This window comes from Ptychodera flava, chromosome 12 (genome assembly GCF_041260155.1).
Source record: "Ptychodera flava strain L36383 chromosome 12, AS_Pfla_20210202, whole genome shotgun sequence".
Lineage (NCBI taxonomy): Eukaryota > Metazoa > Hemichordata > Enteropneusta > Ptychoderidae > Ptychodera > Ptychodera flava.
The window spans coordinates 19,376,955-19,394,801 of NC_091939.1; the positions used below are offsets into that span (position 1 = coordinate 19,376,955).

At 36.0% G+C, this 17,847-nt stretch overlaps 1 protein-coding gene across 19 annotated transcripts in view; it reads left to right on the forward strand.

The window, feature by feature from the left end:
* Nucleotides 1-65: 65 nt before the first annotated feature.
* LOC139145305 (mediator of RNA polymerase II transcription subunit 15-like) overlaps nucleotides 66-17,847 on the forward strand; it is a 153,767-nt gene continuing 135,985 nt past the window's right edge. For 14 of the 19 annotated variants that reach the window (XM_070716355.1, XM_070716357.1, XM_070716359.1 and 11 more), the window contains exons 1-2: nucleotides 66-211; nucleotides 9,698-9,785. In XM_070716355.1, coding sequence (XP_070572456.1) covers nucleotides 159-211; nucleotides 9,698-9,785 — 141 coding nt within the window. In that variant the 5' untranslated portion in view covers nucleotides 66-158. The remainder of the gene's footprint in view (nucleotides 212-9,697; nucleotides 9,786-17,847) is intronic. The other 5 variants (XM_070716361.1, XM_070716364.1, XM_070716368.1 and 2 more) reach the window with 1 other exon arrangement.

The window sequence follows — 17,847 nt, forward strand, 5'->3', positions numbered from 1 at the left end:
TATTTCGTAATCAAAATTTATGTTAATACTATAATGTTACAGAAGCAACTCAGTGAAATGAAAAAGTATTGACCTGTACACGAAAGAGAAGAGATTTATTGTTACTCATTAAATTGGTCTTGCGCAGTAGTCAATGTCTGCCAACCAGGAAGGCGAAAATGGCGGAAGAGTGGCGCACAGCACCGTTCCGACAAAAAGTGATGGCCCAAATGTAAGCAACCAGTCTTTTAGTGAACATTTTCACAAAATACCCAAAAACTGCGTTTTGCAGACTTTTGCATGTTAAATTCATCGCTATCTTCAAATTAACCTTGTAAATATTTGTACACTCAAATGTCTTGTGTGTTTGTTGATCCTATAAGGCGCCCGAGTTGAAGGACTGTGTGATGGCGGCAATAACAACTTTTGAATTGCTTCATGTTCATTTTGTGTCATACTGAGAAATTTTGTTTCTCCTTGTGTTTGAAATTGTCGGTTACATCATTAAGTGGACCCCTGACAACTCACTGTTATTCTAGCATTACTGTACCCCAGATTCAGCCAGAGCATCGAGGTTGAACATTCATGGCCAGAATCTGAAACTATTTAAAAGCAGAACAATTTACTACTTGCTCAGAATAAGAGTGACGTTTTCATACTTAATTACGTCTAAGAACTCATCCAACGACCAAACTGACCACCGTTTAGTCTCAGTTTTGATGATGGCCTTAGAGTGTATTATTTAGACTTAGTTACATATATAATATTCATTCTCAAGTATTTACATGTAATTATTGGTGGCATAATGAAAAGGGAAAAATAAAGACCGGAGAGTAGTGATAACATATGCAATTTTGAGTGCTATGTAGTCTTAAGTATTGATTCTCTCCGTCAAATGTAATATTTAGTCTTAGTTACATAAGTGTTTATTCATTCATGGTATAAAAGGGAAAAATGAAGACCGAGGGAGAGTAGCTGACAATATATGCAATTTTGAATGGGTAACACATCATCCTTATCCCTGATATCAATATCATTTCTGCATGGAGGTAGAAGGAACCATCTTCTACTTCCATGGTTCCCCAGTCAATGACCCTAAATAAGTAAATGTGTTGCGTTGTCTGTGCATTGCATATTTGTTGTATGAGTAAATGAGTGGCCATGTAACAAATCTTTTGCAACAAAATTTCTTACAATGTGTTAAATGTAAGTGATGCTATACCAATTACATGTTTTACATTTTATTTTAGCAAAACTTATTTTGAAGTTGAAGCATAGCAACTCTGAAAGGAATATTATTTAAAATTCAAGAGATTTTGTTTGAAAGCAAGAAGTTCGGTTTGTTTTAAAATTGTACTTACACATGTTGACCTTGGCCTTTGTGAAATTAATGGTAAAGTGCAATTACCTTTTGTGACCTTCACAAGTGATAAAATGGTCAAAGATATTGCCCAGTGGTGGAACACAAAATTTTGAACTTGTTATTATAAAATTATCTATATGTAAAAATCAGTTCTCTGTCACAGTCCACCAAGCACATTTGAAAGACCAAAGAATCATTTTCTGAAAAAATCCAACATCAGAAACAACAATTTACTGTTGTACTTACTGGAACACTTGTAGTGAGGAAAGAGTTAGTTTATCGCTGATTATGCAATCATTGTAAAGGTAATGACTTGGAAGAGATATTCCTCTTGTGGCAATGCAAATCCAGAGTGCTGAAATATGCATCATTTCGATTTTGACGGTTTTATCATTAGATTACATTTTAAGTACACTTTTTTTAGCACTGTGTTGGTGTTTTCATTTATATAACAGATATCCCATGTTAAATCATAGCCCCTCTTTTTTTACTATCGTCTATGGTGATGCTAAAATCAGAAAAACATCACTGATAAGATCATGTACCAGTACACTAAATAACTCTTGAAATGCACAGAATGTTACAAAACTCATGACATAAATGGGAAATGACCATGTTTGTGCTGTTTAACACTTAGAAGTGTTTTCTTTATTTCTGGTGCTGTATGTATGGTCTATTTGTGAAGGTTTGCATTGTAATGATGGTGTACATTAGGTCTATGAATCATGCTTGCAAGTCCTTAACCCTTTGAGTGCCAAAGTCAATTTTTGTTGCATTCATACTATACAATGGCAACAATGTCTTTCAGATCTAAACAATTTTTTTTCAGATTTTTCCCAAAATTTTGGTCAAAAAGTGCAGCCCACAAAAATTAATGTCCATTTGGTCTAACATCAGAGAAAAAATCAAAGAAAATTCATAAAAATTGATAAAATGTTGCCGTGATATTTTTAGGGGAAAAATTACAGTGCTCAAAGGGTCTAATAATGGGGCATTTTAGTGCTTTCTCTTTTGTGCCATGAGCACTATGTCAAAAAACATAATATCAAGTCTTTTCCTATCAAAAGGAAAATACTTTTGCATCAGTGGCACATGTTTTCCTAGACAATTCTGTACAGGATTTTTGGATGTGGGTAACTTGCTGCAAAAGTAGTAGGTTTATGTATTTGGTATTATGTTGACCTAATTTCACATGTTTATTCCCACTGTTGTGTATGATGATTCATAGCACCAGATTGTCCTGTACTGTGATTCATCCGGATCTAGTCTTGTACTTTCCAGCTGCAAGAGGGAGTTATCCATCAACCATAAATTCCACACCCTCTGAAATTTTCTGGAGTGTACAATGTATGTATTAGCCAGATCTCTCTTGGTTATAGTCAGCAGAACTGATACAACGATGGTTAAATGGCTTGGATTACTGTTTAATAGTAATGGTTTTTCATTTCCAAGCTCAAAGCTTTAAAAGTCATAACATCTTTTTGCCATTTGAAATACTTCAATATTTATTCAAGACTGAGAGACATTGGTAATGAATTGTACTTCAAAATTTACCGAATTAGATAATTAAGTCATGAAATACATACTTAAATATTAAAATAATTTACAAAGGAAAGGGATGATAAGATCTATTTTATCATGACAAAGCTGAAGCTGCTTGCACATGACAACACTATTGGGGTCTTACAAACCACAGCTAGTGACCTTCACGAAATGTAAGACTATAAGCTCACTGTACTTTTGACATTTCAATGTTGTCAATAAATGTAAAGTTAGTCAGGACCCGAGCATAAACTAGGTTGCCCTGTGATATTTACCCAGTGAGTGGGTAGACTGTCTCCTTTTGTCATCTGTACGTATCTATTCTACTGCACCAAAAAGTGCAAGTGTAGGTGCATTGAGAAGCTGTATTAGGATTAGGAAAGGCTTGGTCATCTTAAGAGGTCATCTTTCATTTAACCTTTTCCCACTAAGTCCTAGGAAATTTTATTGATTTCTATGACACCCAGAAAATGGCATTCCAAGAGCATTATTCAGCAAATCAGTTCAATGGTTCTACTGCAGAATAAAAAAACCCAAGTCATCATGTGATGACAGTACAAACAAACGCACATGTACAAACTTATATGGAAATACAGATATTTCTGTCCACGTTTGGGAACGTGGTTTTGTTAATGGGTATTACGTATTTAATAATTCAGTAATGGCTATGTATAGAAGCCGTCAAGTCAAATGACACACAATGTTTAGGCAGGGTTTTTTGGATGATCAAACTGCGAAGTCAAACTGCAAAGCTGAACACAAGTACATGACACTGTGAATGTAAGCCATCCCAAGTTAGTGAAAATAGGTAATGACTCATTACTACTATTCACTGATGTTGCAGAATGGATGAAACTAGGCCTGGCAGGAAAAAGAGTTAAAATGTAGTCTCTTTGAACTATGATCATTTTTAATGAAGATATCCTGAAATTTTAATAGATTTGTTTTTTTTTATTAAATGTTTAGTGAAATTAAATACTAAAGAAAAGAACCTGAAAAAAACACACTACTATAACTCACAAACTGCACTTGCCCTGAACGGTTTCTGTTGTGTATCAGTATCTGTCTCTGAAATAATGAGTACCTTAGTTCATGTGACCTCCGGAAATTACTATGCATTATTAAAGCTTCTCCAAAGGTTTGTTGAACATAAAAAACACAGGATGGAAATTAAATAACATTTCACATGGGTCATCTTAAAATATCTTTGCTTGTATTATATCATATCTAAAATATTTTACAGTAAAGCTCCATAAGCTGTAATGTTTAGAACATTTTTCTGTAGTTTTGCTCTATTAGGGAAATAACAGTTTCGTGTTGGAATCCCAAAATCATATAAAAGTCCCCGTTGTTCAACTTATGAGCCCAGGCTGTGTGTACACAACATGTAATCTAAGTGCTGATTGTTGAATTTTAGCCAAGACTTGTAAAATTCATTTGTCAAGTATAACATTGAGTATTGTACTTATGTTTGCAAATATTTAGTATTTCAGCATATTTTATGAGTGAACAGACTGATGTGTACATGTTTTTTTGAACAAAAATAATGAAAACTTAATAAACTTTTGCAGCTATTGTTCTTTATATGCATGAATGATTTCTGTAATAATGCAAATTTGTTGCTCTAGGATTACACTGAAAATTGCAGGAAAGCCCCTTTCCACCTAATAACATTATAATGACATTGATATCTTTGCACAGAGCCTAATATCACTTCAATGGCCGAAAAAAAGTGAACATACTGTTGACCTTACTAATGATATCAAAGTTGTCAAATTAGAAACAGATGAAGATCTTCCAGAAAAGAATTTTAATTCATATACATTTGATTTTACAGGTCTATTATTCAGCTGTTTGACATATCTATATAATTGTTGATCCTCTGTTTTGAACCAAAAGGAACTATACTAAATGCAGCTAGAAATGCTATAGTCATTAGTATATGTGTAATTTTTGTCATAAATGAATATTTTAATGTTAACAACCTGTCTTTCTTTCATTCATTCATCATTCATTCTCTATTACTATTTATAAGTAATGCCAATTTCCCACATGAATTATAGTTTTGAAAATGACCATTTTGGAGCCAGAAAAATAGCTAAATAGCTAATTGAGTCTGGCCCCATCTCTTCAGTGCCTACATTTCGTACTTCAATTTTATAACGCTCAGTGACAGTTTTAATAGTAAACAATCTCTTACACAATTTTGCAGTCTTTTGAGATCCATGGTGTTAATGATTTTATAATCTGTTATCTTGATGTGCTCATCTTAACAGCATGCAGTAAATTGTTTCATAACTTTGCGCCAGTGTAACAAATGTCAAACTGACCTTGAGTAGTGCGCACTGAGGGCAATGGTAGATTCACACCAAGTTTGAATCTGGTATCATGACAGTGATGTACCGTCTCAAAATAATCATCCAGAGAGACAGGAATATGTAGATGATGTAAATTAGAAAAAAATCTACACACAAGTACAGTCCCTCCACCCACCGGACCGATGGGTGGAAGGACTGTGACACAAGTAATTTGTGAAGTTTACTACTGGTGAGGTGTACAGCATACTATTATCTGTCGGTTGATGTCTGTAACATCTAGATTTGAAGTTATCATGATCATCACTTTGTTTTCCTTGCTATATTTGCATTAATGATATTATGTGTGGAATTCTAGTTCAAATATGTATACCTTAAAATTCTGTATGTACTTTTTCAATATGTAGCCGCATGCTAGTACATATTCTGCATAATTGTAAATTATCATAATTAAATTTTTGCATGGAGAAAATGATATGTGACAATGATAAGAGACAGTGACATTTTTTTGCACATTTTCATTATAAAATTGATGGGATGTACAAGTTCATTTGTGAAAAGTATGGCATCAAAAAAACTAATTATAATGCATTTTAAGATGTAGGTGTAATGTCACATGTCAAGAAATCAAATCAAATGAAATTTTTCTTGATGCAAATGTAGGAAATCTGATTGCTACATGCTGACTTGTTATGAACCAAAATATTAAACTTCTTTCAGTGTCAATACCACTATAAACCGAATGAATACTGTACCTAACGATATAGTCAACAACTTGCCCAAATATAATGATTTATGAGATTATTTGGATTGTGCTATAGTAACTGTGAGGTAAACAATAGTTGCACCTATATCCATGATAAAAAATGATGCAAAAGAATATGTTTTTAGCTTGATAGTTTTCATAATTTGGTGAAAAATTGTAGACCTCTGTGACATGAGGTGGAACTATTCATTGTCCTTATTATACAGACACCTATGGTAGTTTTGTGAAGCTTTTTCAGAGTACCACCACTGCAGTCGCTTACTGAAAGTTTTACAGTTGAAATAAATTCAATGAACGCATAACTCCTGCATTATGTTACATCAGTGTGTCAAGTAGGCCAATGTGTGGATGTGATAGGCAAAATAGTATACACCAATATATCAATACTAATAAATAGGCCGCCATGTGGTGTTGGAGGTTAATGCTGAAACACAAAGCATTTGGATGATGAAAAATTTGAGGTTAGAACAGATTACCGGTAGATTTAAGTGATTGCAGTATAAAAGTAAGGAGATTATTTACAAATCTGTGTAAACTTTTGAAATTGAAGTTTTAGAACAGACAGGTAGAAATATTTGGCATGTGTGGAGTTACTTTTGGTAATCTGCTTGACTTACACTGTTAAAGGGACATAAGCTGTAACTTGTGGCAAGTTTTTCAATATTCTGCTTCTGTACATCAACTACTGTGTCTGACCCTAATCCGTTCGTCATGCTGAAATTTCGACTATTCTTTTCATCAGCACAGCTTGTCTCTGAAGTTTCATTCGGCACAGCTTGCTAAAATTTAAAATGTGCTTTCTTCGTTTCTGGTGTTTAAACTATAAAAAAGGCCATTTTAAAATCACAGAACATATGTATTAATGTAATATCATAGCTATAACCCACCACAAAAGCAGATACTAGTATAAACTGAATGTATGGTATTATTAGCTCTGTGTAGTACTCGCCTAGTTGCTTGTGATTTGTCTCAAATGATATCTGAATCTTGTTTATTTATTAAATCTATTAAATCTATTGATTATTTAACCCTGTATAAAAATCAATTGAAATTTGGGTGATGACAACATGGTCCACGAAACTATTACTGCAAGGTACTTCTGTTGAGGCTCTTTAACCCTTTCACCACCATGGTTTGTCCCAAATCCATTGTTTTCTATGGTAAAGTTGGACCTGTATACAGGGAACTGGGGTGAAAGGGTTAAAACAACTCTAGGGCTTTTTATAAGTTGTATGCTCAGAACATCTGGTATGTTTTAATATTCTTGATAATTGAAATTTTCAGCACAAGGCAGGAACTAGCTTGGACACACACGCACAGACACACTCAGTCTCCACACAGGAATGCACCAGTTTTTACTGGATTTTCTATTTTGTCGTAAACCCATTTCCTAAAATGAAAGTGTTTTAAGTGCTAAAGACACTAAATTTACAAATGGGGTAGAAAGTATACAATGTCATGAAATGTGCAAGTTTTGGGTGATATCTTTAAGGTGGGATAAAACCCTCACACCAGAAGTCTACTTGTATGTTAGGTATAACCTTGTGATAAAATGATCCTACTTGCTGCCTCAACAGTTTACTAGCATGTTAAGAACAGACCTTTTATATTCAGGAAAAGCCCTTGTTTTGTCTCATACTTTGAATTGTTCCTGGTTTTAATTTAACTATATGCTGGCAAATGATAGTGTTCTTTCAGAGATACATGCTTTACTGGGTAAAAATCTGGTAGTGAAGACCCTATCCATAGACAGGTAGAATTTAACGTGGGCAGATACTGGCTGATATCTATAGGTATAAAGTAGCAGGTTGCTTTGTTCACATAGTTTGTTTTGATGTGAGGACAACCCTACTGAAAACATTGTCAATGCAAAACTTATGTGCAGATAGTTCACAGTATACTTTCTGAACCACTGTACTTGGACTTAACCCTTCCACCACTGTGGTTTGACCCAATCCCATTGTTTTGCATGGTAAAGTTGGACCTCTAGACAGGGGATTGGGGGTTAACAGCTCTATCTGTTGATAGAGCTGCAAGGTACTCTTACCCATACATACAACGTACAAATTTTCAACACATACTTTTCAATACAGACGCTTGGTTTATATATTTTGTATCTGTGTCAGCTGTTGTCTGATAACGTTGTGACCGTTACCATGTAAAAGGTGATTGGTTCATGTTGTCAGTTATTATCTATAGGTGATCAAGATGTATCAAACTCTTGGGTGTCAGCATTTTTGCATGCCAGTATCCTATGCAACAGTGTCATCACCAATGACAACATGAAATTAAAATAATACTATAGATACACCATATTCATTTGACAGAAGGCATACTGATGACATTTCTTGGGTTTCAACTACATAGTTACATGATAAGCATATAGTATACACTGATTGATGGCCATGGGAGTAAAAGCATAAGATTGTTTCCCCAGTGGACTGTTACATGAGGTAGGACCAAAACAGTCAAACCTCACAACCATAGGGGCAACAGACTTCAGGGATTCACAGACTAAAAGGGGAACCATCATATGATGTTATGCAAATATGGGCTGTCAAACTCAATATATATGTTTTATAACAAACCTCATGCATTTTCCGTAACGAAAATAGATATTTCTTATAGAGATAGCAAAAATGAAGAAATTTCGCCACAATCACATGCCTAGGTCACAGACAACACTGCCATCTTTCTTTATGTTTTGTAGAATGTGCACATGCATAGATGGTGCTGTCAAATTTATTCAGTCAACAGTTGTCAAAACTGTTACATAGTCAGGTAACAGTCTCAAATCTAATAACTATTAATTAAAATTGTTCAGTGTGGACTCATTGATCTTCAATCTTGCTGATGATATTGCTGTAGTTCTTGTAACAAACCAAGTTTATCACCCCCTCCCCAGATTATCAAAATTTTGCTAACACAAGTGTAATGTATGAATTGAAAAGAAAGGCTATACAGGATGAGACACAAATTGCATGTAGAAGCAAAGAATATATCTCGCCAAAACTTGCATCCTAGGCTGGTATTCTTTCTGTACCCTAAGATAATTTGCAAACCCTTCTCTGATAATGTCACTCAAAGTTGGGCTTTAACCTGTTCACCCCCAATTCCCTGTAAACAGGTCCACTACCACCATTGATAACAACGGGATCGGGCCAAACCACGGTGGTGAAAGGGTTAAATCAAAATACCCGAACCGTAACATGCCCATGTACATATTGGACAGTGAAAATCTCTACAATTCTGTATGACTTAGTGGAAAAAATTGTTTGCATATGTTGTCTTTGGTCTCCAAATGATCAGTCCTTGTAAGTATGTTTTACGGAACGTGTTATGTTTTCTTGGTTTTATGGTGTTGTATGTGTGAAATCTTGCTTTCCTGTTGGCTAATCGATAGGCTCATGGATAGATATGGTGCTATTGTAGGTGTTGGTGTATGTGAGTTTTCCAGACATAATTTGAAATTCTATAATAAAGTTCATTTTATGTCATAACAATTGTGTACAGTCTTCATAATCATAATGTACATGTAGTTTGAATACCAATGTAGCTAAAACCAACTGAAAGTTCAAGTAAAATTTAAGTGACCATGGTAACTGTTGCCAGGTAGGACATATGGGAATTTTCTCATGATGTCATAGTCGTAAAGGATATACAAGGATTACTGGTACTTACCAGATTGGCAAATGACATTGTTGCTGTAACAGTTGCCTTTTCCGTTTGCAGAGAAGAAGCAGTCCGAGCGGCTGGGAATCCGACGACAAAATCAAGCATAGAGATGGAAAACCATGTTTTCCAAAAGGCTAAATCAAGGGTGAGTACATGCAGTTTCTGTTTCTGTAATCTTGAATGAAACCCTTGCTGTTGTCTTCCCAGTGGTAATGATCAGCTTCTGCTGGAAACTCATCACCAATACCATTGAGGTTTTCTAATATGTATCTAGCTTGGCAGGATGAATGCAATTTGTCATCGAGTCAGATTTGGAAATAAAATGTTATCACCAGCCAGTTGGTACATGTAGCTAGCTGCACATGTGTGAGATTTTGGAGGTCAAAAAAAAAAGAGCTGCTTATATGCAGCTGGGGATTGTCTCACACGTGCTATTTCATAACTCTGATCCTAAGGTCAACATTTCTGTGCGTCAGCTCTACCTGGTATACGGCTACCAGGGGTTTCATTAAGTTTTGAAGTAGGGGGCCAGAATGGAAAAGTAGGCGGCTTGCAGCTGCCATGACCACAAAGCGGTCGTTGTTTGAGGAGGGTCCGGGAGGGGGAACACCGAAGGCCGGAAACCCTGAAAAATGAGCTAAAATTCACTTTTTACAGCTCGCAGTCACTTGAATATCTAGTATTTTCAGGACAAATGTCAGCAGTGTTCCAGGGCAATTTGTGTTCATATCATAAAGCCATTTTCCTGGGAGATTAGGCCTAAATATGATAATTCATAATTAAAAATGATAAAATGTGGTAATGTTGAGGATATTGTGAACAAAGAAAACTGAAGTCTTTAGAGCCTCTATGCTTTTAGGAGGTAAACTATAATAATTCACTATCATTAATGATATAAATTTGATATGTAGATGATATTATACTGTTTTACATCTGGACATGGCGATAGGGGATTCCCCGTCTGTTGCAAAGTAAGAACCTTGATATAGGATAGGAAAATTTGTACGCTCAGTAACTCACATTTGGATTTAACCTGACGACCGTTTTTGAAGTGAATTTAGAGGTTTGATCGTATTTTAACCACTCGTGGCAACATTTTTATTGGCGTCGATAGACCGAAAAGCAGTACATATCATACGTCCAGCTGGTTATATACCTTCACATTTACTATAAGCCTACCGCAGTGCAACGCACGTCGGCTTACTAAAATTCGAACTGTAATCGGGAAGTTTTTTCGTGAAAAAAAATCAGGTCATTGCCTTCGAAAACAGTTTATATCCACGTAATTATCCTTCTCTTGTTTCTTGGTCCACTTCAAAACCGAGGATCGTACAGCGAAGCCTGACCTTGCGATCGATTCCGTCTTCATTTGTTCATCGACCATTTCGAGTCAAGCTAACGATGGCAGACAGGTGTAGTATGCCCGTTTTCATTGGCGTATACAAAGGTCACAACATAGGAATCAGCAATTCAGGTAGTCAATAGAATCGTCCGTTGCAATTCCGATTTTTATTGCGGCAGTATACGCAAGGCCGTGCTCCATCGTAGTACAAGGCGATTGTAGTAGTCGCTCGTCTTCTAAATTTTGTTTAACATAAAAGCCGTTTAAAAGTTTGATTACACAGCTTGTGAAACCTGTGCGTATCATTTCAGAAGGTAAGCAATATTTTAGCGATGAAAGAGTTGAAATTTCCGAAAAAGTAGCCGGCGAAACCGTGAGAGTAACCGGTCAATTTCGCCGGCTACCGGCTCTTAATGAAACCCCTGGCTACACATGTAAGCGTTTACATGAAAATGTTTTTGTGTCAAAGAAGTCTCATGCGTCAATCGGAAACTGCATTTGCTAGAGGGTACATTCATGCACAAAGAACTTACTGTACAGTATTTTTTCATTGTGTTATCTAATTTTATATTGCAAAAAACAAAATAAAAAACACACAGATAATCTTGGGTAAGTTCATCATAGGTAACGATGATGACTTTGAAATTACATCCAAGTAAATAGGGTATAGGTCTTTCATAGTTTGCATTTGGACAGTAAAATTAACTCCAGTTGCAGTTGGTTTTACAAGTAGGCCATCTATGCGTACAAGTTGTGTATTATAAGTGTTCTTTTTCACGTTTCATACATTTGGTGTGATTATCAGTCCATCTGTGTTAGTTGTTAATTTTAATTCAGTGTAATTTTTCCTATATTTATCATTGCATTGTCTTTTACTAGAATGTTCGATATTTATGGGTTTATTTGTCATTTCAAATTCACTTTTTTATGTCCAAAAAGATGTATTTTTATCAAACATAAATGACATTTGCTCAAATGTTGCCTCTGAAGCCAGATTCTTAGTTTAAAAGTAGTTTAATTCATTTCAAATCAAACAGAATTAGGGTCTCCACAAAGCTCCACAAAGAAGCTTTTCAATGTTGTCCCTCCGTCTCCGTTGCAGTGTTCGTCTATGTTTGAAAATTGAAGTTTACCATCAATTGAAGTTACCTAGGTATGGATGTAGGGAGTTCCCTAAAGAAAGCAGATTTGTACCATGGATTCTGAAGGGAGCCCTCTCTTGGTCATGCCAGGAAATTTATTAGTTTGAACAGTTTTGAGTGTCTGATACTGAAATGAGTGACTACATAGAAGGGAACATGAACTTGTTGACAGTGTAAACTTTTTCACTCTAAATGTCAAAATAACCCCCAAAACAAAAAAACCATATTGCATCTGGCTTACCATAAAAGTCACGTGTGGTTGGCCCAAAGTTTAGCCATGACTGGGTGACATAAATTGTCACTCAATCGTTGTACTGTACAACTGTGAGTTGCTGATATTGGTCTTTCCAGAAGATGTACTGCATGTACTTCTTTGAAAGGGGCCCTGATTCTTCTTGACTAGATTTGAAACTTGGTGGTATACCGAGCAGTGTTCGTGCTAGGATTTTTTTCAAATTAGCCACGGTCTGCTGGTGTGGCTAATTTATGCAAAAAACATTAGCCACAGCAAAAAGTGATTAGCCACTCAAATATTATACTAAACCCACAGTGATGTGCAACTGATGTGACTCTATAATTCAAAGTAAACAATGTTGGATGTGACTGGAACATTTCTGAATACACTTCATGAGCAAATCATTTTTGAGTCACAAACTCACTTGTCCCCGGGTAAGGAGACAAAAAAATTGCTAGCCCAGCCTGTTTCAACTGGCCTGCCTGTGACTTGTGGTTTCACTGCCTGGTCTTCAGCTGCAAAATGTGAGGGAAAAATTGCGTCTGACATGAAGATTTTTTACCTAAATTTATGAAACTTGTGTACCAAAAACTATAGCAAAATACCACAGACTTTTTTCTCCTTGTCTTTGAAGATACGAATCAGTTATTTTTTTTAGCTTAGAGCATGACCGTTTACACATGATATAACCTGCAGTATCTGATCTGATAACAATGCTATGCTTTTGTGCTTTCCTACAACCATGGGAGCTCCATGTGAATTTCTCTGTGAATACAATAACCCTATGCATTGGAAGCATTCTGCTCCTTGATACCCATGTATTAATTGCGAAAATAAATGAAATTACAACAACAGCAACAACAACTAAACACACACAAAATAGCATGTCATTATGATCTAAGTGGCCGATGCGACGGCATGGGTTGACTCCTACAGGCATGTGTTGAAATTCAAAAGCATGGACGGTCATAATGAGCGGACTATTTGTTGAAAGGGGTTAGCAAATATCATGAATGTTTACAAACACATTACGTTTGATAAGATTACCTTACTGATGAAAGAAAGCAATAGAGGATAACAAGTAATGGAGAATGGAAGTTCAAGTGACGGAACTGCAAGTAAAACCAAACTTATTTGCGGTATTTTAAATCCTCGGTCCCTCTTCCCTAATAGAAGAGTCCTTTTTGACGTCATATCTGCCATAGCTGTATGCCAGTCCCGTTATCTCAACATCGCGATGGACGATTACTTTCTTTCTTGACAAGAGAGATTTTATGTGTCACAGGACGATCCAAATGAATGATCCTTTTATTTGAGGAATTTCACTCATGACTACAACAAATTTCATTGCTATATTGTTTATTTTTATCGTTGAAAGGTTTGTGTTTTTGCGTGCTGCTACGGCTTAATCACAGTGCATACATGTACTGTAGACCCACCCCAGTTGAACTTTTACGGAGCTTGACATCAAACCGGTTTGTTTGTTTTTTTCCCGATATTAAATTCAAGCTGCAATTTCTTAGAAATTCGTCTTCTTCATCCCGGAATTGTGTACGTTCTTTGAAATTGAACTTGGATCAGGAATTTTATGTCAGTTACATAGGCTCGGAAATGTCCGTCTCTGTGTTCATTTTGCTGCAGGCAATGCGTTTGTACATGTCGTTTGCTCCTGATCGACTTTGCTACTCTCCTCAGCTGTCTCCTACATTTAATACGCTAGCCCATCGGGCTAGCAGAGGTACCAAAAATTACTTGCCCGGCGGTAAAAACTGCAGGCCCGTGAGTTCGGGGCAGTGAATTTGCTCACTTTTATAAAATATATACATTCCTATTCTGATGAACGGAGTGAATTCGGGTCGCTTCCAGTTCCACTACCGGAAGTAATAGTGCAGAGGTGATCGTAGTTGAGTGATTGATCTGACGATGTGTCCAAACAATTTTGGGGCGAAAAATTCAATTCGCAAGCGTGGCTTATGACTTTCAAAAAATCTTTGCCAAATGAGAGTTTTATTCGCATTTTGCGAGTGTGGCGAGCGCGAGCGAACACTGACCGAGGGACCCTCTCAATATTTCCAGTGATATAAGAAATACATTTGCCTTGCTTGTTTCTCAATGCTGTACGAAAGGGAGCCCTCAATCTAGTAAAATGCAGAAATTTTAAATTGTATTGTGTAAAGGGAGCCCTCAATGTAGCCAGTTAGCAGCATTGCATACAATTGCTGGTGACTTTTTGAAAGTTGTATTTTAGAGGGAGCCCTCTATCCTCTGTGACTTTGGAAAATTTTCAAGTAGAAAAATTCAATACTAATTTGCAAAGGGAACCTGAATATACCTCATGAAGTAATTTTTTCTGCCACACCAGTCTGTACCATCACTTATTATCACTTTTGGATGACATTTCTTGATGAACTATGGTCACTGTCACTTCTGTTGATCATACATTACAGCTGTAATGGAAGTCAACAAAAAAACTAAGACGATGGTTTCACAATTTGTTGATGTACAGTTGTTAGTTTCCAGTACAATATTTTACAATGGACCAAAATTAGCGAAGATACATTTAGTTTTATTGTGCAGGCATCCTGATGGAGATGGGAGTTGTTAATATGTAAAGTTTATTAACCTTTTATTGGTAAATTATGTAAATAAGCCTGCAACCAATCAGAAAGGTGGAAGTAGCCGAGCCAAGCAATGATAATTCAATGTTGTGGTGACGACAATTTAAGATCGTATTCTTACCACAAAGATCGAGGCAGCTGTGGTTTATTTTTGAACTTTTCCGCGGTTGATATTGTTAAAACAGAAATTAAAAATAAAACATATGCATTAATTAATAATAACAGATCTCCATTGCATTAGATCGCAGGCACTGTACTGGCAGCATTTGTACAAGTTGTGTTGTGGCATTTTGGCTGTCCATTCAGTCACAGCCACTGAACACACCACCAAATACTGCTTACATGGGGCATTTGTACTGTTATGGGCTTCTTTCAGATTATTCACTTGCTTTCTGAACATGAATAGTCAGGCGTAAATTACATCTATATTTTCTTGCAATAAATGTTGCGTGAACTGGTGGATTATTACTAAGTTAAACTTGTCATAAATTATAGATTTGTCATAATGTATGAGTTGTGAGTAATTGATTCACAAGAGGGGCTACAGTGCAACTTTAAAATATGGCCAGGAGATATTTTTAGTCATATATGATGAAACTTTGAATTCACATTTTCTAATCCTTTGATCAATTGCTATTTCATATGATTATGACTATGATCTTTTCTTGAAGCTATTCTGTTTGTGTATTTCTGTGTGTCTATGCCTGGAAATAAGCCTGGCTGTGAGTACACTGTCAAATTTGCGATAGTCCACACAGTGACACTGAATTTTGTTTTTGAAACCTGATTGGGTTCTTCCTAGGTACTTTTTCCCCGTTTAATAATTTACCAGATTTCCTGTTGACAATTCCAGTAATTTTATGTATAAAGTCTAGTATACTGATATTTTTCCATATCAAATAAGAGACAAGAAGTGCAAATGACGTAGATCTGCGCAAGATTTCACCAAAACCCTTTAGCATATTTATGTTCACATTTGATACAAAAGAAATATAAACCTCCTTGCATGCTTCAACATGATTAATTATTTTTGCAAGACAGCCTAAGACAATAAAATATTCCACCAAATGCTTTCCAGATATATACATTTACGTCATTCTGTTAAATTTATGTGGTAAGAAATGTTTGGAGGTAACAAAGACATCTAGCTTGATGTACTATGTACTGAGAATAGTGAATGCCATTAATATAAATTTATGTAATCCGCATCTGACAATGTCTTTTCAGCAGGCTACTTTAACAGGAATACGGTACATAGTGCTGCATACCTGCAGTATTCAGTGTATGTAAATTTCTGGTGCAAACATGACAACGCAGAACTACCAGTAACTTTTATCAGGGAAATGCTGCATTCTGTAAAGAATATAAATGAACCTGACTGTTTCAGTTCGCTTTATTGAACACGCCACAATGCACACCTATTAGAACACTCTGTTTCTCGTGGCATATTTTGCGATGGACTTAATGATCAACGCTTGACATTTCCACGAACTCAGCTAAGCGTGTGACATTTTGGTAAAAGCTGATCACGATTAGATATTTGAAGTACCAATTGGCCCCGAGGAAATAAAAAGCTTTGAATGTAGATCAGAGTGTCCCCAGTCGAATGACGTCATTCCAACCAGGATTTATTACTCAGGTACACTTAGGGATGTTGTAAGGGTGATTAGTGAATTTTTTGTTGGTCCCAGGCGTACACTTTCAGAAGAGTGCGTCTGGTTCAATTTCTCAGGTTGTGAGGAATGGCTGTCAGTTGAGGACGCTCTTTTCTTCTGACCTAGATCTGTAGATTGAAAGAAAATGCACTAGGATGCTGACAAGCCCCTATAGTGTTTCAGGAACAGTGAAAAAGAGTAGGGCTTTTATTTGAAAATGCATCTGTGTTTGCATTTGTGTGTATGTGTATATAGGCCGGTTCACTTTATACTAGTAAATGTGTCAGACTTCAAATTTTTTTTTTTCAAAAATGGCACGTGGGAAAATGTTGGATTTCACAGGTGTACTCCAATTCATGGACAAGAAACATTTTCATGAGATCATAGACAGCCAAAATTAGTGAATAACCTTTCAGTTTGTGCCATGTTGGGTGAAAAAAAAAAGAACACTCTAATGTGTTCTTGTAGAATACAAGAAGATACTTGGAACTCAGTGGCATTTCTTCATTCCATTCACAGATGGATTTGATGTGGCAGTACTGAGAGGTAGCTGAGTTACCTAGAATCACCATGTAAAATTTATGTGTTTATTGCCCTTCGTGAAAATGAAATGTGGGCTGGGCTTGTATTCTTAAAGCTTTTTTTTATGATCAGAAAGTCATAAAAGTTATTTTTACTGAATGTGCATCACATTAGCATTCTCTGTTGCGGAGTCATGAAATAGTCTTTGCAAAACAAACTATTAGTTGGGTTACTTTAATACAAGGATTTATAGATGTCTGATCGTATACTTATAATTGCGTTCTGGTAGTGGCAGCAGAGAATGACGTTTCTGTAACTTGTTATACATAATGTATTGTAATAATCAGGATTTCTTTATTCACTGATAACAATTTACTGGAGGCAGTGGATCAATATAATGTATTCCAAGTCCATTTCTCCATTTCTGGAATTCCGTGTTTATTCAAAGAATTATTGAACTCATAATTCTGTATGTGGCAGTTGTTTCAATTGAAACGTAATGTAATATTTATATTACGTAGTCTTGCTTTGCGCGAAAAAGGCAACACTGACATATCCACTTGTTAGATCTGAGAACTGTAATGCGTGCAACAACCCCATGATGAATCTCCCCCTGGTATATGACACTTTGTAGTGTTCATGCAGTTTTGTCTGTATGTGTGATTCTGATCATATACAACCATGCTTGAAATA